At 33.8% G+C, this 27,249-nt stretch overlaps 1 protein-coding gene and 1 long non-coding RNA gene across 5 annotated transcripts in view; one reads left to right on the top strand and one right to left on the bottom strand.

Annotated features, from left to right (window-relative positions):
* The window catches only part of LOC105194564 (neuronal acetylcholine receptor subunit alpha-7), a 197,586-nt gene that overhangs the window by 51,889 nt on the left and 118,448 nt on the right, over positions 1-27,249 (bottom strand). The window contains 1 exon segment of the mRNA XM_011159543.3: positions 18,195-18,239. Within this exon segment, the coding sequence (XP_011157845.2) occupies positions 18,195-18,239 (45 nt within the window).
* Positions 1-27,249, top strand: part of LOC113003970 — an 82,311-nt gene that overhangs the window by 22,984 nt on the left and 32,078 nt on the right. The gene's annotated exons all lie outside the window — the stretch shown is intronic.

Raw genomic sequence — 27,249 nt, 5'->3', positions numbered from 1 at the left:
TGGAAAAATTTATTTGTGTTCGTGAAACTTTTCACGTATACTTTTATCCATAAAGAAAATAATACGCGGAAAAATCTATGGAAAAATTGAAACAAAAACTAGATTTTTTCAGAAACTTTAACACTATTAGTACATATAAAAAAAATTGATGCTGCCAGCTGCTGTCGCATTTAATTTCTTTCGATATTAAGAAGTCTCCTAATCTATTTGTACGTAAAGAGTTTTATAAATGTGTAAGAATAGTTTTGCATCTAACATTAATGATAAAATTATAAAAAACAACTTAAAAAATGAGTAATGCCTTGGACATTATATTTTTGAGGTATTAACTTGTTTGAAAATTTGATGTTTGAAAATAAATTAAATATATATTTATTAAACATTCTTAAACTTTTTGTTGATAAAAATTATTTAATATTTTAAACTTTTATTTATTTGACCAAGAAATGTTTAGAACTGTAAATTTTGTTTAATTAAAATTCATGCGGTATTTGCCAAATAGTTTGTTTTCTATTGCTTGGTTCTTTTGCCTTAGCATATTTCTTGTAAAGAAAAACTAATTGAATCGTCGAACCATTGAAGATAAACCCTTCGTTTTTAAGAAAGTATCTTGTCCACCGCAGGATAAAGCTCCTTCGTGTTCGGGCGATTTGACTATATCTTTTGCACGCGATATTGCTTTTTATCATCTCGTTCTATGAAAAGCGTGGGTACAAGCAATGATGCTTCCATATAGACGTCTCCCATCGACGAAACAAATACCGACAATCTTGTTTCGCATTTGGTGTATGCCGTTGAAAAATGTAGCCCGAAGATGCAGAAGTCGACGGGCTAGATGCAAAAGTAACCGGATACAGGATAAAAGTCACAGGATCGGAACAGCGGAATTCCGTTACGAAGCTCCTGTGTGATTTTGCGAGTCACGCAAATTCCGGATGAAGCGATTTTTGAGATGAATGTCATTTACAATTCGCGCCTTTTGAGATACGACCTATATTCTGAGGTAGTATTTCTACAGAGAAAAGGAAATTTCGATCTATTCCGTCGGGATAAAAGTACTCGTAAAAATATCGTCAAGTCGCATGTTGCATGCCATTATTATTTCTTATATATTATTATTTTTTATATGATATTTTATATATTATCAATTTTTAATTTCAACTTTTCTTGATTACAATATAATTTTAAGATAAGTGAAATCTACGCAATAATTTCTTTAATTTTAATTTGTAAGAGTAGCGGTCATTTGTGCAGCTGAACCGTCAAGTTATTAAACCGTGCATTGAAAACAGAAATAGTTCGATAAAAGTCGAACGTAAAATGATGGCAACGAGAGCGAAGAGAAACGGAAACCCGGAAGATCTAACAATGTTCCAAGCATCGAAGTGTTCTTCTTGTTACAACTTTGTGCTATTACATGGCTCGCAAGTGTAGATAAAGCAAGATATAGGTAGAGTAGACAGATAAAATTGTATTAAGATAAAAAGGAGGCACAAGATGATTGCAAAGAGATAATCATAATATTGTGTGTTAAGTTTGTGCAAATAACGTGTTTACAATAACTGAAGTATATCGTTAGTTTAGTAACTTTTATAAAAATATTTCAATCTTTTTGATTAAAAAACTTTTTCTCAAAGTTTTCTTACGAAGTAAATATATATTTTCAATATTGAAAGAGCTGCTCGTAAAACGCAACGTACAGTCTTTAATTTATCACGTAAAAGATGCGATTTATTAAGTAAGAGCTACGTAACCAGATTACGCATATGTAATAACAACGTAATCTACATCTGTTAGAGGGGGAAAATATCTATGTATAATTTATATTTCATTAAAATTAAAATAGGCGGTCTATATTCGTCAAGCATACGTTTCTCTGCACGATAATTATATATGGCGAAGAGTGGAAACTCTCGTGTAGTTCAGTGATTTGCATAGCTAATCCGGTCTTAGTTAGCATAGTTTCGTAGAACGTTGCCTAATATTCCTGTGCATACTATATAATTTCCGTTGCGATATTCATAAACCTAAAATATATGTGTCACATTTTGGCATTCCTATGATGTGACGTGAGAGTCGATTTTCTTCTTGTTATGAAACTTTAGAACTTTATAGAATGCATATTACAGATATCTCTCGAATATTTGCGGATATAAAAACAAGCTTTTGATCTGTCATCTTTCCCGGTTCATAATTTGGAATAAAAATATTATATTTACATAACAACTCAAATCATAATTTGTTAAAATTTTATGACAACTTAGTGCATTTATTAACTGCTATTTATCGCTTTAAAATAATTTATTATGAGACGATGTTAAAATATTTCTATTAAAATGTAAATCGCGTTTTTTACTCGCGTTACAATATATGAGATATCTTTAATATGTAATGTGCTCTATAACAAACTTTGCTCATATAAAAATATATTTTTTTTCCTCGTATCACACAATATTAGAATAGTTTCCTATATTCTTATCGAGAGAACGCAAACACATAAATGCGTTTTATGAGTTAGAGGAAAACTTTTATGAGTTTACATCCATTACATTGCAAGTCCAGAAATGCTCGAGACAGTTATAGCTGAGAAACAGCGTTCCAACACAGACAAGGCTGTAAAAATCAAGCATGAAATAACGCGGCCATCCTTCTTGTAATGACAATTACGTATCTGGAGGATATATACGCCGGCACCCGCAGAACGAAACACTGCGAGACATTATCGCCTGCAACATTTTACTGGAAGGTCGAGACAAATGAGAAAGCTTAATCGAACCCCCATTCAATCGCGAATTCTTTCTTTCAGGAATTTGCACTTTTTTTCTTCAACCGAACAGTTTCAGCGTTACGAAGACTAGAGCGACAGGAGGATGAAATATTCTCGCGGCGGAGTTTCCCTGGAGATTTAATTGCACGTTCGCGTTTTAAACACGTGAAATGGGAATTCGAGTAATTTCGATTACCGTCGCGGCACGGATTCGAGGAATCTCAATCGCTATTTTATCGCATAAAATCGAAAGGTAGATGGAAGATGACTACTCCGGTAGTTGTCACGGGAAGACCGATTTACGACGTCACGTTCCCTCTCGATAATCCCTCTCCAATTCTTTTTGTTTTTTTCTTCTTGACGAAATTACTCTCGAAAATACGAACAACCGAAAAAGTAACAAACTTCTTTATGAAACGAGATCACGCAAAAAGCGAACCCCATAGATTAGGATTGAGAGTGAAGGAAAAAAATGGGAGTTGAATAGCCTTCTCTTTTTATCACTGGATGTATATGGAATTCAGAATTGGCGAACAGTGTTCCCCTAAGAGAAAGCTGATTGCAAATTTCATGAACAAGACAACAGTTATGAAACTTATATCCAGCTTTCCTCTTAGGAAGAATGTTAAAGTTGTTATATCTCTCTACTAAATTCCAACGCACGATTTCTTAATAATTAAATCTGATATTAAAATATTGTTACTAATTTGCGTTTTTAGAATTTAGTGTTTGCGAAAGTTTCTAAATTTTCATCGGTATTTTATTTGAAAATTAGCATTTCGTTATTTTTATTAGTAAATTTTACAAGATAATATATTTTACAAGTAAGGAATCTTATATAATATCTATAAATAAATATTTATCAAATATCTAAAAAATTAAATAAAATAAAGCAGTAATATTGAATATGTTTCACGATACAAAATGAGGAATAATATTTGATATTTTTTAAGCCAGTCATTTGAAACTTTAGCTAGATTATTCGGAAAACGGTGATGCTTTGCAAACTAATTTATATTCGTAAAATGTTAATACAATTAATGACTGCAGCTTAGTCTCTGAAAATGTCTTAAAGCGTCTACGTGCGCTGCAAACTAACCACGACATTTTAACTCTATCAGTACGTATTTATATTACAAAAAAATTCAGGAAGATAATTAAATAATTCTGTGGTAAAAAGATACGGAACGATATAAAATAATACCCACGTTGGTACACGATGGACAAATAAGTATTATTTAAAAATTGCAGCAGCTTTTATGTTTTATCGATTAACATCGCGTAAAAGAGAAAGGCAAATTAATATTACAAATATAAAATTAATACTTGATAATGAAAAATTGCAATATAATTTTCCACAGTTGATTTCAAATTCAGCAAAGATTATATCATTGAAATTGAGATCTGTGTGTGAACTCCTTTATTATACTATAATATAATACATGATATAATATTACAAAATGTATAGAATTTCGAAACATACATGCGCATACGCGCATTACTATTGCCAGAATTTTCATTAAATTGTCGAAATGATTGTAGAATTCAATTTACCGAAACTATCATCCTGTTCAAGTATTTTGTTTTGTAGTGCTCTTAAGAGAAAGACGGATCGTGGGTTTACCAACTAATAGTAAGTTTTCATTTTCTTTACGAAGGACGCAATTACGGCGTCTTTCGAACCTTATACAAAAGGCGAACAGCAAAAGATGATGAAAGAGAGCATTACGTCGCAAAACAACATTGTTGAGATGCGTAAATTCCACTTCGTATCTAACATGAGTTCGTATCACGGCATTTTTATCAAAAAGATTGCTATGAGTTTTCTTTACGCTGCAACAGACCATGCCCTAGATCGGTAACGAAAAAAATAATAAAAGTACTACGAGAAAAGCTACACATTCTATAGTGATAGCAGTTTGAGAAAGCTTTTTAAATAAATGTACCGGTTTTTTTATCCTTTGCAGAAGTTCTATTTTAGCTGTCTTTGTACCTTGTTTGTCTAACACTTAACCGTATAACTTATATACATACATATATATATATTGAATCAAAAATATGGAGAATACAGAGACCGTGTCTTTGATTTTGCTCCACTTTTATAATACAGGGTAAAATATATGGGAAATATATACAGTTCTTTTTTTAATATATATGTATAAGCCTAATAAAATCTCGTCTTCTTTGATCGCATAAATAACTCGATGCTCGTAATCATAATTATTTATGATTATTTATTATATCTGATCATTATATTTGATCACGACGGGATTAGAAACGACAAGAGGGTAAAGCACAAGGGGCCGTCCGTGCGTCATCATATTCTGCTATCGGATGATTGTCGTGACCGACGACAACCATCGCACAACCATTTCGGCGCGGAGTCGTCCCCGGGGAAACGAAGACTCTTTTATTCGATGCCCTTGCCTATCCATCGAGATTCCCCCTTAGACGTGGATTTAATTTAACGAGACGCTGAAATTCAAGCCACGCTTGTCAAACGAAGCGCTAAGTTCGCTCTTCCCTCGAGCACGAAACTTCGTAGTGGACTACGATCGACTACCATTATCTCTTTAATGTTATCTTAATTTTCTCTTTAGAAACACATACACAAGGCGAAAGAGAAAGGAAAAGTAAAGTACATTTTATATTTCGAAACTTAAGAAATTTACCAGCAAAACTAAACATGTTAAATTTTATATATATATATATATATATATATATATATATGTATATATGTATGTATATAATTTAAGTAGTAAAAATATAAGAACTACGTCAAATATTATATTCTTTTACTCTAAAATATATAAAATAATACTATTTGATGTAATATACATTTTATTATAAATGAAGAGTATACGTTTTCCTGTTCACAAAATTAATAACTAAATATAAATGAAATATAAATAAAATTTTCTACCATAAAAGCAGATAAGTAACAGGATATTAAGATGAGAAATAATAATATATAAGAAAGTAGTAGCAGAAAATATATATTCTAAAAGGAATGCAATGAGATGCAAATAGGGTGGTAAAGTGAGGAGCAGATAAAAATTATATTGAAGTTATGCACGGGGACGAAGCGACAAGAGAATATCATAAAACAAAAAGCATGCCACACACGAAACATCTTTATCCCAACTTGTACAGACATTTTTCAATGACGTTATAATTTACTGACGCTAATGGCACTCGTTTATCATGTGATCATCAAGGTTACCCAATAAATAATGTAGTCACGGTAGTATTTCATGTTTATAACGCATTAATAAAACGCTGCGTTGTAGGAACCGCAAAGTTTCATTAAACGTTGCTAATTAATTATGCGATGAAATTGTTAGCTAACCATTATTTACATTTAAGAAACACGCGGTCCGATCGCTTTATTTCTTTTTTGAGACTTGACCATTTTTAATTGTTGGCGTCGTTATTACGGCGCCTACCATTCCAGTAATTCGAGCGGGCTAAAGGGTCACAGGTAATTAAGAGGCATCGAGGCTCTATTTTAATTTTAATATGTGAAACGCGCTGTGTACCACAACTGCCTTTCGTTGCTACTTAATTAAACTCCTGTATAGGAGTATGAGAAAGTCGCTTTATTGTTGTTAGGAGCACGAAGAACGTGGAATAAAAAACGGGAAGCAAAGCTTTGCGACGAGGAGACGAAATGGCGAGAGACAAAGGCAATACAACAATAAAAAAGAGAAACAAAAAGGAAAAAAGCGGTAATGTGAATTACGCATTTGCCAGCGTCGTATTGCGAAGATTAACCTTTATGCATGCGAGTTTCTTCTTCCCTGTACGCGTACTGATCTCCTTTTTAGAGTTAATTCTTTTCGTCATTGTTCCCCGAGATTAGCAACGTTGGCGAACTTATCGTTCGCGGTGTTGCCAATCCTGTGCTTTTGCAACTTTCTTTCTCTTCTGTTTCCCGCTTCGCGGTTAAATTAGACCGACAAACAGAAAAGTGTATTTACGAACGTAACGTGCAGGGCTCGGAGAAGGCTGCGCTATCGCGGCACTACCTTAATCACGTTCGCGGCGCACGTATCGTATATTTACCCCAATGGTAAATACGCCATTCGCCTTAGCGCATAACGCGTACAGATGCACGGGGCGTACAGGGTGCGCCCATTAATCGCGATCAACTCGAATGGAACTGGGTCGGCCAAAGTTTCGCATTATCCGCAGGATTTTCGCCAGAGTCCGTCTTACAATGGCTCCCCACAACATCCGTCTCATCCAATCTTTTCATACTTCCTAATGTAAAGCGCAATTCATTCGTATAAAAGAAAAACAGGCTTGATAATTTGATCCGTATAATAGGTGATGATTGCTGAAGAAGTCTATACCAAAGACGCTTTCTTGAAATATATATTATTTATCATTATAAACGATTTATCATGCCGTTTTATGTATAAATGATATTTCCGCCAAGATCTTTGTCTTATATCTATCGAATAGAGAATTGACTGATATGTTTATGAATATACGTTTTCAAAAATTTAGAGAGAAAGAATTGATTGACAAAATTCTTCTTTTGCTAATTATTTAAATAAATTTTTATGTGATTATTTCATATTCTGCACAATTTATTTCTTTGTGACAGAAAATAATGAAAATAATTATTAAAATTTCTTTATATTATTAACATAAATTTTGATATCATTTATTTCTGGGGAAACACAGTGACTCCGTCATAATAGTTATATTATCTAATTTAACTGTATTTTAAACTACTACCCGCAAAGTTACATGATTCATCGTTCCCGCATAGTTAATGCTACAAAACCCGTCAAAGTATCTACATGTCCCGCGCAACTCATGCCATCAGAGCACGAGCAAAGAAGAAACTTTATTAGATTCTTTTTACATCGCCGCCCGCATCGCGTACGCTTGCAAAAAGCTTCGATCGCACGCAAACAACGAAGCGGTTATTCAAAGCAATCAAGATGAAAGATTCACTCTGCAAATGCGCGCAAAAAGAGAAAGAGAGATAGAGTCTTAGCGTGTGCGCACACGAACGGTCTTACCCACACGCGCAAACGAGCGCGAAAGACGCAAACGAGAGAGAGAGAGAGAGAGAGAGAGAGAAGTAAATGGAGATTCATAAAAGCGCTGAGTAACTCGGGACCAATATAAAGCACGCTAAAGTGAAATCGAGCTTGGCACGTGAAGATCGAGCGCTTCACGCTCCGAGTTTACAGCCTGTCAGTGCTAGACCTTGACGAATGGCTGCGGAATTTGCTCGAATCGAATGGCTTCTGTCCTATTTGGCCCACGGCCTTGGAAATCGGATAGTCCGAGAGAGAGCCACCTGAATTTCTCCTCGTTATAATTCTTCGACGGGAGTTAAATGCCAACTTCCTCGCTCCCTTCCGCGTTCGTGCCATGGAAAATCTCGCTTCTTACATTGTATTTATCTCGCCACGCGAGCAGATACATGTATACGATGATGGTTCTGATGTATGAGGATAATCAGAGATCTCTGACAAATTATGGGCATCCATCGTACGGCGTGACAATGTGAGTTTGTACTAAAGCCAGCGAGATTTTACACCCACGGCTTATAACACACTCGTGCTCTTTGATCAGAGAAGTACCAGCAGCTAGTGGTGTAACTCAATTTTCGACGAGAGCCAGTTAATGCATCCTCGATTACTCAAGCGACCTGAATTTATCGGAAAACGTTGGCACACGTTGGTGTAAGGAACCCCTTCTTGCACCAGTGGACACGCAAGGTGGATCCGTGATAGTAACCCGGACCGCATGTAACTATAACCACGGCGATAACACTGTAATCAACGTTTCTATCTCAGGATCCGCATGATACACGTGTAAATTTCAGATACGTGTGTTTTCACATGTGTAAATTTCAGATTCGTGTCCGCATTAACATTAAAGGGATTATTATGATTGCTAGCGCATATTTAAACAACTATTTCAACAGAATGTCTTTGATATACTCTATACGTATAAAGAGACTGCTTATATTCGTATTGTAGTTAGGCTGTTTTGTTATTTCCTTTTTTAACGAAGATGTTTTCTTTTAATGGTAACAATAACATTGATTTTATAAACTCGAATTGCGAATTTTTCTGGAGCCGCGAACAGGTCGCGAATTGAAATTTTATTCCAATTCGTTGACTCCATAAATAAGTACATAATGAATGGGTTCAGCAAAATGAGAAAAGCTTATAACTTCATTGAGAAAAATTCAGCGGCTTGGTTAGAAACGACTTTCCATTACGAGGTTTGTATTTTGTATTTTGCAATAACGTGCGTTCAGGATTAATTATCTTTCTTGACTCGCATTTTGTTTGATATCTTTTTCTTTAATCCTCAGTTCGTTACACGGCGCGGTGCAAGAAAAAGCTTACAGAAACAAAAATAAACTTCATTTATTTCGGCGGGTCTGTTAATGAATTATTTCAGATATTTATGTAGAATAAAATTTTCTTTATTTCATTAAAACCTATCTCATTAGTAAGTAAAAGAATGAAATAATGAAATGTAAATAATATTGTTAGGAACATAATCTATCTTAATTTTTAATTATCCGGTTGCTTTCAACAAAATTCCTAACTGTAGATTTTCTAGGGTGTAAATGTTAATTGAGATAGTATGTCAAGCAAAATCTGATTCTAAAATATCTTTTTTAGAAATTTGTATTTGTAAAAATATTATTTTTGATAAATTGATACTTTTATTGTATTTTGTAACTTAATTGAAAGGATGTTTGATTTAGAAGATTCATAATAAACAAATTTTGCGCAGTTGCTGAGACTTTTAAATACTCTAAGAAAATATTTATGAACAACTACATCGTTATGGACTTAATTTATTCACAGCCACGGTGTTACGTGGAATCTAAATAATTCATATCTCGCATAAAATATGCCGTTGCATTGCGAGCTTTTAACGAGAGCCCTTCGAAGAAGCAACCTAACTCTCGAAAAATTAGCTAATTTGTTCTCTATTGCGTATATATTTTGGAAAAATATAAGTAGAAGAAGTTGGAAAGAATATTCTTGAAAAATTATGTCAGGATTGGAGAGTTTACCAAAAAATTTGTCACATTTTTTGACAATTTTTGTACTACACTGACAATCTTAAATTTTTCGCAATGCAAAAACGTTCCATGAACGTTAAAAAACTTTATGTGCGGTAGGTTTAAGTTTTCATTAAAAAAGACATAAAATATCAATCAGTTTCTTCTTTTCGCATATTTTAAATATTTTGATTTAAATTAATGAATATTTTAAATATGCTCGTCGCAATCTCACGTCTCGCATGAGCAAATATGCGCATTAAATTCACAAATCGGCCCAATTGAATATAATCGAACGTGTATTGGATTGATATAATAGGTATTTCGAGCAGTTGTGCAATCATATTATATTTATATTGTAAAAAGAAGTAAAAACTTTTCATCCTCTATTTTGCACTGTTAATAAATACAAACGCGTGTTTCTTTTAATATAAAAGTTATTTCTTTTATCTTGAAAAGTACTTTTTGAAAAACTAAGTTAATATGTAGCGCTGAAAAGGTATTTTAATTTGATATAGTGCAGTAGGTAAAAAAGAGAAAGATTACTTATCTTCAACGTTTTCGATTAAAAAATTGTTAGTCCTTTTCAGAGAGTTGGTCCTTTATGTTTTTGCCCGCAGCGTTTTTCCTTGGACTTTCCCAGATTGTTACTCGCGAATTCCGCACAAAAGATAATTGAAATTGTTCGCGTGGGATATAGGATAGCTGGAACATTACAGTCGGGCGTACCCTCCGACTTTGGCAAATATTCCGCTCGTTGGTCGCTCCGGTGTGTTCAAAGCTTGTGTCGGAGAAATAGAAACGAAGCGTCGTTTCCAGCTACGGTAGATTTATACAGGAATTTGAGAAAACGTATGCGCATATCCATTGTACAAGTGTGGAAATATCTGCGCTAAGAGATCGTATTCTCATCGATGCAGGTATAGTTAATTGTTAATGATGGGAAGAATGAGTTATTAGTTAGTAATTCCTTTTGTTTTACATTTTGGGAAAATAAAGTGATAAAAGAACTAACGTTTTAAAGGAAGTTATAGAAAATATACGCGATTGCATGTAGTAAATATAAATTAAATGCGGTCAGTGAATAATGTGATAATATTAAGTTTATTTTAGGCGATCTGCAATATATATTTTGCGCGATAATATAATTTTACAAATATCTTACAATTTTATTGTTTTGATTTATATATTTTATATATTCTGTATATACTGGGGTGTATTCCCTGATTCTCTTTAAATGTTTCCTGCACCATACACATAAGATTATGAATAGGATTTTGTAAATTAGATTTTCTAAAGCGAGATTTAACAAATCAAATTGAATATTGGAATTTCAAAGCACTTCGGGGGAGGGGGGAAGACATGAAATAGGTAACGGAGCTTTAATCTTTCATTTAAAAGACAATCTAACCATTAAACTTTCCGGATCCATATCTTTGATCTTCATTCAGTCGTAATCCTTTTAGGCACAGATCCTGTTACACCTACTATTCGCGGTACAAAGAGGAAGAGATGCATAAAGCTCAGCTCAAGATTTTCGTATTTAGAGGAGATACTCCTTGATTTCTACATCTCTTATAAAATTTCCTACGTGACTGTCTCGGAATTTTATACGTATATTCAGTCTCGGATAAATATTAATAGTCTTAGTAAATAATTGCCACTACAAGTTGATTTTTATAAATAAAAAAAATATGCAGCTTTATATTATTACTATATCGTAAGCATTAATATTATTTTCAAGTTTTTTTTTACAAAATCTAAACAGATTTTTGTCTTAGATTTTTTTAATGTTTTATTTTTATATAATATATACGGAAAAATTCAATACGTACTACTTCAATTATTTTTTATTATTTTGTATTGATGCTCTATTTTGAAATTCAATTTTGAATATTTACAAATCAAAGTTCGATACTGTAGCTTGATGTTATATTAAATACTAATATAAAATATTGAAGGGGTACGTTTTAAAAGACCGGTATATATTCAGTAAATCTCCCCTAATTTGAAAAAATTTTCTTTAAAGTTTCAATTATCTTTTTGGTTAAATTTAATTATGGTTCTTGAAGATATGATTCGTAATGCTTCTTTTATTTCCAAGCTTCAAAAGCGAGCGGGAGCACTCGAATTTGCGGTGAATTTTACAGCGACCTAATTAATAATTTAATAATAGGCGCGTACCTTTTAATACTGAATCATTTTTTTTTCTATCGGTATGAAGGAACGCAGTAAAAAAAGCGTAATTAAAGCGGTGCCCCGATACCGTAAGCTCTGCAATTAATTTTGCGGAGATATGTCATGATATTGATTAAGGCACTGGCAAAAGTCGATACGTGACGGCAGTCTGCAATTCATAAAATGCCGAATTGAAACGATCCAGATGGTATTGACATTCTTTTTTAGATATATAGTCAGGACCTTTCTATCTCAACGGTTCGTAAATAGCGTCGCAAGAATATTGTGACTTCGTTGCGAGAGTATGCTCGGCAGTTGCATGGTAAGAAGAATCTATTTCTAATCAGTACGTGAGAGCTATTGAAAGCGCTCCGCATATTGTACCGGCACTCTTTCACACCGCGTTTATTCTCTTTCCGATACAGCCTTCTCGCAACGATACCGCCCATTGCGAGATCTTTCATGAACGAGTTCTTGTCCGCGTTAAAAAGGAAAGGTAAGGTATCGCGCAAGCGTTGGAAATTAAATCGGCGTAAAATTGATATCGGTTGATCGCTTCATCTCTTACTCTACACTTAATTAAACAATTATATCTAATAGATAAATAACGCTACTTCAAATCGAGAGTCCTCGTAATTAATGCACGCAAAAAGGGAGTAGTATAATTTAGCGCGTTTAATTAAGATACTTGAAACTTTCCTCTCGATAAATAGCACAGCTGGATTATTTACGATCTAAACTTTCAGGTGTGGAGTACTTGTTAATCGCTAAATCGAACTTTAATCGAAACCTTATCGTGAGTTTTCTTTTTTTCGTGTATCTTTTTAATCTCTATTTGAAATTCGTCGTTAAAAGTTTTGGGCCTAAAAAGATCAGTTGCAAACGAAATGCGCGAAATGCAAGCTGTTGCCTCCGCCCTGTTCTTTTTGCAATCATTTGCCAGAAAGTTTTAGATAAAATTTAAAAATTATTTGGTTCTACAATTGAAGATGAAAATGCACAAAGGTGCACATCGTTGGGCAAAGACATTTTTTTTTCAATTTCAATTCCAATTTTCCAATTTCAAATATTTGATACAAAAAGCAAATATAGGGATATCGAGTCCGCTTACAAAGCTAAGCCAAACATATACCGCCATTTTGATGGAATCTGCTTTCGTTTGAAACAAAGAGAATCGAAAAGAGTATAATATTGTTTCCGCGATTAATTCGAAAATAAAACTCGACTTATAGAGTCGTCCGAACTTTTGCGTGTCTCCGCGATTTACATATGTGTGAATTTATTTCTTTCCACATTCGCGGTTCCCAAGCGGGTTGTGTCGAGTGAATGAACTCGCCTAAGTGCATGTACGAAGTGGAGGGACTGTCGGGTGCGGAAGATGGAGGATGAAAAGATGCGGTACACGAGGCGGAAAAGGAAAAAAGAAATCGCTCTCGCTACGAATGGGAGGAGAGAGATTCCGACTTTGCTCATAATACCGGTTGGCCCATTAAAGCTTACAGAGACTCGCTAGTGTCCTCGCTAGTGTTCTCCTTGCTCGAATGCTCTTTTTCCTAGAGTCGTCCAAAGAGTTACATCGGTGTAGAAAACTTCCTCGCCACGACTGTCGATTTTCTCACGCGAAGTGGAAATTTGTCTGCTTTGAATAGATGCTAGATTTGTCGTTTTAAAATCGTTCTATCGATGACGAAAGATTATCTTACGACACAACGTTAAAGAGATCAAAAGCAATAAATCTCTTAGAGTTAGGAGAATCTTTCGAAGTTATTGCCAATGGCGTATTAAAATACTCAGCAAATGTACGGCATGAATTCAAATTAAAGCTGCTCGTTTCAGATGTTAATTTCTGAATTACGGTTGTTTTTTGATGGAAGTTAAATATGATCGTTTTTCTTCTCTTTTTTTTTTTTTACACGTGTACTAACATCGAGAAGTCGCATTAGTCACGCTTCAGATGTGATTCGTATACTGATGCCCCTACATGTAATACATCGTTCTTGGCGCGGAGTTTTATATTTTATGTCGCCCAAGTTGCACTGGTTTCCACTCTTAGCACGTAGTAAAGCACACACTACCGCCTGGGAACCCTATGCGCAACTATACATTATTTTCACCTCGTGTGATTTATCGTCTTCACAGCAGTAATGGAACTCGCGAAGCCTGTCTGACACGTGTGTAAAGAATTGCTTGTATAAACATGGTAATATAAACATCAAACGGGCATTAAAAAATGCGCGCGTCAATCGAAGAGACACGAGAGACTCGGAGAAACGACGCGTCAGCAATCGTAACCAATCGTTAAAGTAACTTGGATGCAATTCAGTGCACATGAGGAGGCTTCTCTTTAGGATCTGCGAAAGATTTCACGTAGTGCGCCAACGGTTATCGTGTAGCGGGTGCTCGGTTTCCCTAATACACTATATCGTCCACAAAGGAGGATACCTAAATGATCCGAACACGGTATCTCCATTATCCGATAGTCCATGGAATCCCTGGGCAGCCATTCCGCCGGTCTAGCGCGCAACTATCACCCATCCATTGGAAGAAATTGCCAGACGCCTCGGGATAGCCGTGCGCGAGCGTGCAGATTACGATGCAGCTTGTACGTGTTGCGCTCGCAATACGTACTTCACGCGTGCTCTTACTGATGGTCCGTCTTATCGTTACGCTAGTTGCATTTTCTGTTCCAACAGCCACGGTGAAAATTATGTAAATGCATTTTCTTCCCGGGTCCCTTGCGCGTGGGAGAGACGCTGAGACCGAAGTTACGAAACTCGACAGCGCCGTCTCGTCGCGCCGGGTTTCTCCGCGTTTTTCCGTTTTTACATAAATTTTTACCATCGATCATCCCGTCGCTCAGTCAGTAAGACAGAATGACAAAGTGACGTGCGTTTGATGTGAAGATATATACATCGACAGTTCGGTACGAGAGGCAGTGTAAAAACAGATAATGCAACCGCGGAAATATATAATATATGCTCCAATTTTGTAATATCTGGATATTTTGCAATTATCTGCCGGCAATTATGAGCAATAACATACTATTAAATTACTAATAATAGAGTGAAAATGGTTCCAAGTTACAATAATATTCATATAGAAAACATTAGATGGGAAGATAAATTGAATTTATGTTATTGGTATTATACAAAAGTAGCGTGTGAGTTTTATTTGCAACATACCAATGTAAAGTACTGGCCACGAATCAAATTGATTCATCATCCAGTTTGTAATTCAAATATTAGTAAAACATCGATCCATCGGACTGAAAACGTGGATCAAAAATGCTTTGAGGGCGAACGTATGGAAGAGATAATCGCATCTGATGTACAAACACGAATCTTTTACAATCGCAGTCTTATATTTTTCCAATTTAGATGCGAGTAAAAAGGTAAATAGTACCGCATGCACCACGTGACACTTTAACCTTTTGGTCCAGAATTGGAATATTGCATGCTGCGCATGATTTAATAAACTATTCGCACGGTTTAAGTTAATAATTTCTGACGGCCGTAATTGTGGGCGTCGAATGTGTTTACAACACATTTATGCGGACTGCGTTAGGATACAATGTCGTACAAATTATTAACGAATTAACGTTGACAGGTAAATTTCGAGATCTTTGCATCCCCGTTATTCCGAAGCTGATGCCAAAGGAAAAGTTATTATGTTTTTTAAAAAATACGAAGCGTTTTCTCATAGACCTCTATTATTTCCGATCTAGATAAAGCGCGTTCAGCTACCTCTCTCTCTCTCTCTCTCTTGATATTGCAGATGCAATCTATGCATTTTGAATGTGGAAAAGTAAAGCGCACGTCGTTCTTTCCTAGAAGATAGATTTAATTTTGGCTCTCTTCTTGCATTCGCACACAAGTGCATCTGATAGCGACCAAGAAATATACAACATCATATCGATACTCACGGATGTCGAATGTTCTTTGAATATCTACATGATTTATATTTGCAAACGTATCGGCATTTTGAGTCGTATGCAGCTGCGTGTTACTTCCGTATGCATTGACCGTCACAGGACACGAAGGAAAGATTAAATAGAGGCAGAAGAAAGCTGACGTTTCTATATCCTCGACACGATAGTAGCCTCGAAATTGCAAATATTACACTTATCATTTCTTATCGGATGCCTCAGTGAAATAATACTGCAAAAGAATATGAAAACGGAACTATAACAATTATGTTAAGACATGTTATATAAATTTTTACTAGAAATGACGAACACGTGATGTGTTAAGATTAAGGAGTTCATTTTGCAACAATAATAACGTGTACTGAGATAATAATACACAAAAAATATTAATATCTTGCTCGTTATTGTAATGCAATTATAAAAATTTAAATAAAAAGGCCAAGAATGAGCACCAAAAAAGATGTAAATAATTAATCTAATCTTAGTTTGAGATTTATTCATTATCACAATCACGAGACTAGCTTCGACCTTACTTGGTCTTTTTTTAATCGCTTTATAATAATTTTAATAACTTCCAACTATTACTACGTCAACGTTATTGTTTAACCGCGTTTTATCATGTTAATTATTAGCAACTTAATTGAGAGTCATCTTACGTTATAACGTCATAACAATGCACAAATTGTTTAAACATTGAAATTCAGCGTAGCTCATGCAACGATGTCCACAGTTAAGATCTCTTTGTGTGCAAATGAACGACTGGTGCTATTATCTTTGTGTCATTATATAATTTTAAAATCTTGTTAGAAATACATTGTTGAATTAACCGTACGTCCGTTCTGGTAATACGTAATATAATGATTAATAATATCTTGCCATTAGAAATACAATAATTGTTGAATAATCGATCAAACCGCTCTGGTAGTTTGTCACACAATTAACAAACAATGTTATTACAATTAGGTTGTTAATAGTTGAGACGATAAAGCGAGGTTAAACAATAATGCTAACGTAGTAATAGTTGAAAGTCATAGTCAGAATAGTTAAAATACAGTAAAATTGTTATAAAGCGATTGAAAAAGATCAAATAAGGTCAAAACTAGTCTTGTGATTGCAATAGCGAATCAATCTTAAATCTAACTTAGATTTTACATCTTTGTTTTGCGCTCGGCTTTTTTATTTTAAAAATTGTAAATAATAAATTTAATAGAAGATTTGTTGACGAGAAAATCCGAAATATTAATTCACAATAACGAAAGATTAAGGTCGCGCTCAGCGAGATTAGGACCAATCAATAGCGTAACGATCACGACCTTCGCCATCGATGTCACTGTGGAGTTGTCAGGAGCGCTGAAGGGCTCCGCATGTCCGATGCGGTGCAATCCGTCAATCAGCTGAAAACGATCGTCGGTAGAATCGTCAGTGTTCGAATTTAGGTCATTGCAAAGCTCGCATGAGTCCGTGCGGGATTGAGCTTGCATAAGCCGTCCCATTAAGCCGAGAAAAATAAACAACGGCGAGCGCTTTCGTACGTCGAAAGCGAGTGGATCGAAAACCGAGCTCTCTCTCTCTCTCTCTCTTAAAGAAAACACTGTCGCAGTCCTAATAAGGACGCACCCTCGCTTCCCATGCTCTGGGAGTAACCTGTTGCGGCGTTCTCTATTAATAGTTCGGGTCCCGATAAAAATCCGATTCGACCTCGTTACGCTACCTGGTTACTCCGACTCTTTTCTATTGCACATCTTGAAATACATTGATAATCACAAATGATTAAATTGCAAACAATACTTTCATGCGCGAAATATCAAGCTACACGCGAAAACTGTTGATTAAAAAAAAAAAGAGGGGAACATTATAATCATATGTCATAACGATTTTATAAGAACGAAATAAACACGGAGTATATGATAAAGTGTCATCGTACGTAACTAGAGTATGTCATGTAGTTTATGACGATATTTTTTTTATATCTTTTTACATCAGAACCCGATTTACATGACCGGACTATAATTCTACGAGAATAATTTTTGGAACGGTCGAATAAAACCGGGTGATGTGTAACACGATAAATTAGATTACTCCGAAACAACAACAAATCTATCAGGACTAGTCGCTCAATTAACTTGAACAGTAAAGATCCTTTAAAAAATGACTGAGGTATCTCCCACGAATTCCGTTCGTGTATGTACGTGGCAGCTATCAATTGGAGAGACGTTGCAACTCGTTTTATTTTCCTCGAATCGAAAGCTTCGGAAAGATCAGAGACTTACCAGTTTGAGCCAGAGATTTGTGATGAGCAACTGGTTCTTCTCGTCCTGTAACAATAATTAAATGTTAGTATTATATTAAATAGCTCTTGCAAAATGTATTTAAACTTATTCAAATGTATTTAAATAAATTTTATTTATTTCGGAAAAAACACAATTTTTATCAGATAATATTTATAATACAGGTTTACATTATCATTTTCACGAAAAAATTATTTAACATTTACAGAATTTGATAATACATTTTTATATTAATAAAAAGCTTTCAAATCCTCAAATCCCCCAAAACAAATACGGATAAATAATGAATGAATGATATGTAAATAAAGATGAATTTAGGACACTTTGTACATAATGTATAGTTGTATAAATGTTTATTATTGCGAAAAACAAATTTTAATATTATAAATATATAAGATTTTTCGAGTTAATATTATAAACATATAAGATTTTTCTATTTTTGAAGTAGACACAAGCTTGAATTTTGTTTGAAATTTGCCCGACGCAAAACGAATTAACGCGCTAGACCTCATTATGCAGTTTCATATCGCAATTAAAAATTGCTGCAGAAGAGTGCATGTGTATTTAACAAGATTCGTGAAGACAAAGGGCGTTCATTGCTCAGAATGTCCGCAAGTTGCATAATAACGGCATACAAACTGCGTTATTTAATTAATTGGACGTTGTTGACAAGCTAAACTATTTGCATATATTGTAGTAACTTACAAATTTAGTATGATAAATTCTTGAGAAGCTTTTTTCACGGACGATGTGGCATTAAAAAATGCCTACTGGAAGATGGTTGAGCAACATTATAAATGATAAGAAATTTTTCTGCTCATATTGTACTGAACAAAGAGATAAAAAGAGAAAGAGAGAAAGACATTTTTAAAAGAATATTACGAACGTTTGCAAATATATTACACAACATAGTAAAACATGGTGTTTGTTTAGCAAAATATTTAATAAAGTATTTATTTTATATATTAAATGACATTTTATTATATAACTTTTAAATATTAGTATTACGCCTCACTTATGATATTTTGTTTTTCACAAAAACATTTTTACAAAACTTGAAACATTTTTCGAGGATCTCTTCAGATATATATCATATAAATGCAATGTATGTATAAATAATTAACGCTACAATGCAAATTGAATCCAAAATGTTTTGTTATGTTTTTACTCGTCATATACCAATTAAAGTCGTCAACTCTCTTATAAAAACGTAGATTGTTGTAACCGATTTATTACTGAAAACTGAATAGGAAATTGATTTTGTCAAAACCAGTTTAAAAAAATTACAAACCAGCACAAATTCGAAAAATTTAATACGCTTTTGAAAACACGAACAAAAAGATCTTTAGTAATACACATTGATATGTACTATAATTACTTTTCTCATGTTACAATATGCAGTATGTATGAAATCGTATTCGTCAACAGAATTTATTTTATATTAAATGTATTTAAAACTTTTATGTCCGAAATATATTTCCCAAAAATCCAGAAAATTTTAATAAATATGTCAATGCTTTGTAATTAATGCATAAATTGAAGTTTTTTAATGTGAAAAATTTGCTATTCAAATTTGTATAGTAAACTTAAATTCTATATCTAAAATGGTAATATAATTACAAATAAAATTTTGTTGTTGAGCTTTTGTTAATTGGTATTTATAATTTTTTAATATATTTTTTAGTTATGATTTTTAGCATTGTATTTCAAATTATAAGATTATAAGAAGAGATATATTATAAAAAAGAAAAAAATTTGTTTTCAACAGGAAACAGAGGCATACAAATTTATGAAATATAAAGAATATAAAAACTTTTAGAAAATACAGAAAATAAGAAGCAATTCTCTTGGGAGAAGTCTTGTTTTACACCGTGTCCGTATGTCAAGAGAAATATCCAAAAGACAAATATCGCGCATATATGCAACGAGTGAGTGCATGCAACGATCCTCGTGACTTCTTGACATACAAGATAAGAAACTGTCCCTGATATAACGCTTAGTTTGCTATATTGCGAGCATTTTTACTACGTCGCGTACGAAATTTCCGGTCTCGTTTGCCCGCTTTGTACATTATCAGCCTCGTCACGTAAGACATCGGCTTTGGAGTTTCCCGTGTTCAAACCGCGTTCTTATCCTGATTACGAGCGGCGTCTTACACGAAAGATGCTTACCTCCCGTGCTGCATGGGAGCTGCATTCCTGTGTCCCATGGGAGACCCGAAGATGAACTTCGATATATCCTCGAAACGTACGGCAATACATGGATATCGATTCTTGTATCAGGAAAGTGTAGGAAGGAGAAGCGGTAGGAACAACGAAATAATATATAACGTTGTATCACGAAAGGTAACTTTATACCACGGTATAAAGCGGAAGACGATTTTCAAACCAGTGTTGGAGAGATTAATCAATAAGTATCTTATAATATCGAAACAGATTATACTGAATGATTTTATATTATGATAGAATATTTTTCCTATTTTTTTTTTTCAATATACATTACTAGAATACATTTTACTGGAAATAATATTCATATATGTCTATATATTATATAAATAAAATATGTGTTTATATAAAAATATCTTCTTTAATTTTTTACGAAGCTGTTACGAGATACAACCTATTTATCGATGGCAATCTGATAATTATTTTTATCTGGCTAGCTCGGTGATTTTCTAAATCGGTCATATATCAACGGAGTTAACAATCGGCTTTTCTTCTTCCGCGGCATATATCGGACGTTTTTGGAGTCCCGATCCATTCCGTGGAGAAAAGTGAGCTCTGAGTTTCTCGCTGGCTTATCCTTTCGTTTGTCCGCGAGATAAACTGTTTCTCGATAATTGGATCTTATCGTTTAACCTCGCCCCTTTCAAAAACCACCGTCCAAAGCTCTATCTAAGGTCGAGGTTAATCCACGCGGTCATTACTTCACCGTATTCCCTTGCATAATTTAACGTCTCGTTGAAACTTTTCATTGTCGGCCGTTCTCCAAGCGTTCGCTCTCGATTCTGTAGGCTAATGGGACCATAGTTGCACGCGATCACAGCCGTATCCTCATCTTCTAACACTGTCGTTAGTTTAACTGCGGTGTCGGATTGCGGAATTATACGAGACTATAAAATTTTTATATTTTATAGCAGCAATAGTATTCTGTTTTGTATTTAAAGTTGTTTTTTTATCAGCGTATTTTGAAAATTATGCTGTTGTGCTTGAAACTTGTTAATTTTATAGAAAAAATAATGTGAAAATCTGACAGGAAACATAAATGCGCGGGACAAGGAGTTAAATAACGGTTTCATTCTGCTTCGTGGAGTGTAATTGTGAGTCAAATCCGGAAGAATTTTTATTCTGCGTCAAAAAGTAATGGCGCTTCGTTTTTCCCGATGACTGTCAAATCTCGCGGTGCGCCATTATCTGGATCCGTTCCAACGTACTCTGTTTTTCTTGGGCATCGAGTCCTCCACTGGAATTTTCGAGCAGTTCGGAGCAAATACTTGGGGTTTTAACAAGCTGCCGTCTACCGCTGCCGTAACTAAACGAAAATGAGAAAGAGAGAGAAAAATGTTTCACCGCAATGTAACAGCTCGCAAGGATTGTCCGAGTGCGCGAAATAGAACAACTGAAAATCTTATTTATCTGTCGTGACTTCACGGACATTTCAAGGAACATAAATTACTCTGAAGAAAATACGCTTAATAAATCGCCGATCATTGATAAACGATCATTGATTTTCTATCCAATTCTTTCTCATACTTTTTTTTTCTAATGTAATTCCATAATATATCCCTGTATTTTGCGAAAATAACAACTTAATACGGATTTCCATTATTAAGCATTTATTAACATTTAATTATGAATTAGATATTATTATTACTAGAAACCCAGTATTTGTTTCAATTAAACGAATATTAATTTGTTGTATATGTATAACGTTTCCGCAACCGCATTATTAGCCAATGTTGTAGATATTCTGGATGCTGATTAGGGAACTATGCCGAGGATTGTTTCAGGACCTGCCTGCGATATGGTTTAGCCGCGATTGTACACATTTTACGTAGCCAAAGAGAATGTTCACTACCTGCTCCGACAAATTGAACACTGCCACAGACTATTGCGGTCACCTCAATCAGCTACCCAGCTCGATTGCGTCTACAAAGGAGCACCCGGTATCTCCTCTCGACACGTGCATTCAACTATCTTGCCCGTCGATACTTGCATTAAAACCACCTTGATCTCGTTTATTATTCTTTATGTGAGATTCATGTAATTGCAATGTTGGGTCAATGGTAATTGCGCTTTGAATGATATTCTTAAGCGGATTAATATATTTGGAAGCTATAAAGGAGAAAGAAATTTTTAAATACGTTTTTTGATAAACAAAAAGTTACACACAAGTCCAGATCATCAATCTTTGCACCGTTATAAAATCTTTATGAAAAAACTCGTACAATTTCGTACATTACACGGGTAATTCTAAAGCGGTGAAAGCTTTAAAATGACTCTAGGAAGATCAAAGATCGACAGTTTAGACTTGTACGCAACATTTTTCATCAAAGAATGTATCTATAATTTCTTCCAACAAATAAAGAGAAATATGTTTAAAGAAATGTAGCAAAACAGAATTAAAGTATGTGATTAAAAGATTGGAAAATTGTATACTTTGGTATTTTGATTTTTAAATTATTTGATTGTACTTTATATGCTGTCTATTGACGACGAGAGACGAAAATATTCAATGTGCACTAGAGCATATTGCAATTTCAAAGTTAAATGTTCCACAAAGCTACTAACTTGGATCATGGAGACTGCGTAACAGAAATATATGTTACTATAAAGTTAGATTGGCTTACATGAAGATGAACTGCAATTATGTGAATTTCCATTCAAGAAATTACGAAAATACTCGTGAAATTTAACGCACTTAGCGTAACGCAAAGTATTGTTGGAACGTAAATAGAGTTACCGCGAAATAGAACATAATTTACTTCAGACTCGTGCGCGCGACGAACTTGAAGGCATATCTTACTAAATCATAGTTGAACTCTTTTATCTCACGATTTAAACTAATTTCATAATTAACAATTTAAGTTATCTTATGTATTGAGTTTTTTTAATTTTCTTATTTAATACGTAATTTTATATTGCAGTAGTCGTTTAAATTAAAATTTAATTTAAATAAACGGTATTTATTTAAAATTATAGAAAAATGAAGTTGTCACGATTGAAATGTAATTTATCAGAGAAATTTTTATTCCAATCAACGAGTTTATAATTGTTTTTGGGTTTTGAAACAGTCGAAGAGAAATTTTATCTCACGATGGATTCATAGTACAGATTTGTCGACAGACATGTCGATTCTAGTCAACGGCCATAGATATATCGAGTAACAAAATAGTCAAAGAAAATACTATTGTTAACACATCAAAGTCAAATGCTATCTTGACGTACGAATTTTTGCTTTTATGTAGAGAACATTTGACATCGAAAAAGCACAGGAACATTTATGGCGGAATTAATAAAATTACCATGAGCGAGTGGTTGAAAGATGGTATTCTTTTCAGGTCAGTGATTTTAAACCAACTGTACCAGAAATATTAACGATCGTTCTAACAGCAGTAAAATATTAAAAGGCTTCTGAGGCGACTTCCACTTTGTTTTTGAATACACAAATGTCGAAAAGAAGGAATTGACAAAATTTATAATCGTAAATTCGGATTTTGCGCGGGCGGGGAAAAGAAATGCAGACAAAACAACTTCAATGAAATCGTTTTACAAAAAGCACATAGAAGTAAACAAGTTATTTGCGTGGCATGAAACATAGCACAATATTACATTGCATCGAAAATAAAGTAATGCAATGGGATATTTATATAGAATTCCGTATATGTATATACAAACAGTTTTTTGTTTATTTCACTGTAACTTTATTTCATAAATTTTTCTAAAATTACCACAAATTATAGAATTTATCACATTTTTTTACAATACGGAATATTTGTATTATTATTTAAATTAATATATTATATTTAACTTTTAACCACACACTGGTAGAGTACAAATGTACTTTACACATTTTTGCGTGGCAGAACTGTAGTATAAAATTATAATTACTATATTTCTTAAATTACTTCTCTAAAATTTAAATAATAAAGATAGAGAAGTACAATTTTTATAATGAAACCCAACTGCTCTATTTTTTTCCATTTTTCCACAAAAAATTTTGTCTTTGTTTTGACACTTCTAGCTAGTGTGGTTAAAGTTTAAATTAATTTTGTTTAAGTATTTATAACTAATTAATATATAATATTTAATGTAAATTTAAATTTATAATTTTTGCCTTTCCAATTAACACAAACTTACTAAAACTACTCATACTCATCATTAAAGTTATATATTAAAAAGATTTTATTAATTTCTATTAACGTTATTAATGTAAGATTACATTAGTTTCTATTTAATAGTTTGCCAATCAAGTGTTTGTTTAATACGGCGAAACAGGACACAATTGACTCGGTACTACATACAAATCGGTGGTGCTCGGAGGGCGTACATGATCGTTAGACGTTGCTTTAAAATGCAGAAACGTGCGAACAGGATTCCGAGTAATTTCCAAATCAATAGGTGTTGCGAAGCCTTCCGAATGACTTCGCGGGGAATTGGCGTGCTCGAATTCTCCGTTACCCCAGCGGGAACATGAATCGCAAATTCGTCCTCGCCACGATGGCGCATCACCCCAGTTATACTGCAGCTGGATGTAGATACGGTGTAACGAAATCGTCTCCAGGGATATCATTCCGCTGCATATATCCTGCAGCACCTCAAACTATTCGCAAAGCTGTGCGCAGTCTCTTCTCGGGATACGTACTCCTCGAAAAGTTCAAACAAATCGGGCGGCTGCATTAGCTGCCGCATTAAATTCCCCATCAAGTAGATTGTTTCTGGGAGTTTACGCGCAAGTCCCGTGACTCATTTGTAACGTCGGCGAAACACGAATATGTAGCTGGAATATCATAATTTTAGGCTATGCGACAGTAATATGAGCATATTATATTATATTAACGTTAGAATAATGAAGGTACTTTTGTTAGAACCTGTACTTAAAGAACTTGTGCAAATTAAACATTTAACAAATTTATTTCTTAGTAGTGAAAATTAATAAGATGTTAAAAAAATTTTTTTTATTCACTTGTCTTACTAGCAATTATTATAATCATTTTCAATTTATATATAAATAATTATGTGAAGCTAATATCTGCAAAACAAGATTCAATTATTTTGATGCACATTAAAATTGTTAAATAATCTTTTATTTTTTAAAAAAAGAATAATTTTGCTATAGAAATATTTATTTGCGTAAAATTAATTTTTTAATTGCGAGTTAGCATTTTAGTTAAATCTAATTTTTAAAATTGGATTTTTTAACCATTTTATAATTAATAACAAATCTGGTTTCAAAATCAATTAAAATATATTATGTTTTGAAAGCATAATATAAAAAGTTTACAAATAACGTAGGAATATTTTATTATTTTGCTACTAAATGGAATGTAATTTAAGCAATCATTGTTATATTATAATTAATTTTGATTCGAATGTTCAACTATTTTAATTATCATTGAGAAGGAACATCACATATGTATATTGATGCAGTAGACGGTTACATTTCCTAGATTGCAGAATACGTGGTATCATATCGATGAAAAACTTACGGGACATGCGCACGTTCTCGAGTATGACGCATGGAAAGCGTTCTCCGAAAGCTCATCATTGGTCTGAGCGCATTGTTCGGCAGATCGAGACGCGCAGGATGATGGGGGAGGGACGAGAGACGTTATGTGTGCATGCATGTAACGGCTGAGAGCAATGCCGTAACGTGTTACAGTCATTTGGGGAATGCCATAATGTCACGTGGCCAATTTGCGTCCCGGTTAGGATTCGAGAGGAATCGCGTACTCTCGTGTGGCTTTCATTTACAACGAAAAGGTCACCCGTCGATTGTTGCAACAATGCAATCGAACAGATGCATCGAAGCTAAACGAATTGATCAGAAACGTCCAACAGATCGCTAATAATGGCACGTTGCCATGAATGCCATGAACAACATGACGATACAAAAATTAAGAAACTATAGTGGAAAAGTATATTAGGTTTTTGCCGGACGTATTGTACTATGTGTTTTATTATATTGTATTATGTTTTTATTAATTTCAATTTTAGGTAATTTAATTTAATTTAAATTTAATTTAAATTTAATTTTTATCAATTGTGTATATATGTGTATATTGTAGTATGTTTTCGTTAATTAAAAAAAATTGATATATCAGTAAACAGATAAATTTTACGAAAATGTTACTTGTCGAATTTAATTTATTATTATTGATTTAAAGATTTTGTAGCAAGGATTTTATAATTTATCTGAACTTCTAACTTGTATTAGGGCGGAGGGTTTATATTTATCATTAGTAATAGAACAAATTATTCCCAATAAATACAATCAAAAGATCAAAGCAGAATTGAAAATTTTGATTATGATTTTGTATTTGCTATTAATTACCGTATGTGATATACCATATACAAATACGCGATCAAATGCCATATCTGGTAGTTTACCACTTGTAAAACGATGCGCGCTGCTTTCACTTGATAAATCGTTATATCTCAATTACTATCTTTTGGTAGCAGCAATATTGTTACAGATAACTCAGTCAAGTAGATATAAATCAACAGCAATATTTTTATGCATAATAAATTTTTATGCATTTTTCTATAATAAATTACAATTAATAATATTTTATGTATTGAAATCTGTACAGCAGGTAAAAATGTAAGTGGAAAATCTCATCATTATTTATTGGTTCATTTATTGAATACGCGATAAGTAAATATAGATTAAAAAGAGCACGTTCCAAGCACCCTCAACGGGATGGAATGCTGCTATTATTGTACATACATTTTTTTAGAGCATCCTACGTGAGTGGGCGAGATCCATGAAACATTCCATTTTTTCGATAAACGATACTTCCGCATAAGAGTAACGT

The sequence above is a fragment of the Solenopsis invicta genome, chromosome 2 (genome assembly GCF_016802725.1).
Source record: "Solenopsis invicta isolate M01_SB chromosome 2, UNIL_Sinv_3.0, whole genome shotgun sequence".
NCBI lineage: Eukaryota > Metazoa > Arthropoda > Insecta > Hymenoptera > Formicidae > Solenopsis > Solenopsis invicta.
The sequence above is the reverse complement of the archived record's forward strand: the minus strand, read 5'-3'. Positions and strand labels throughout refer to the sequence as shown.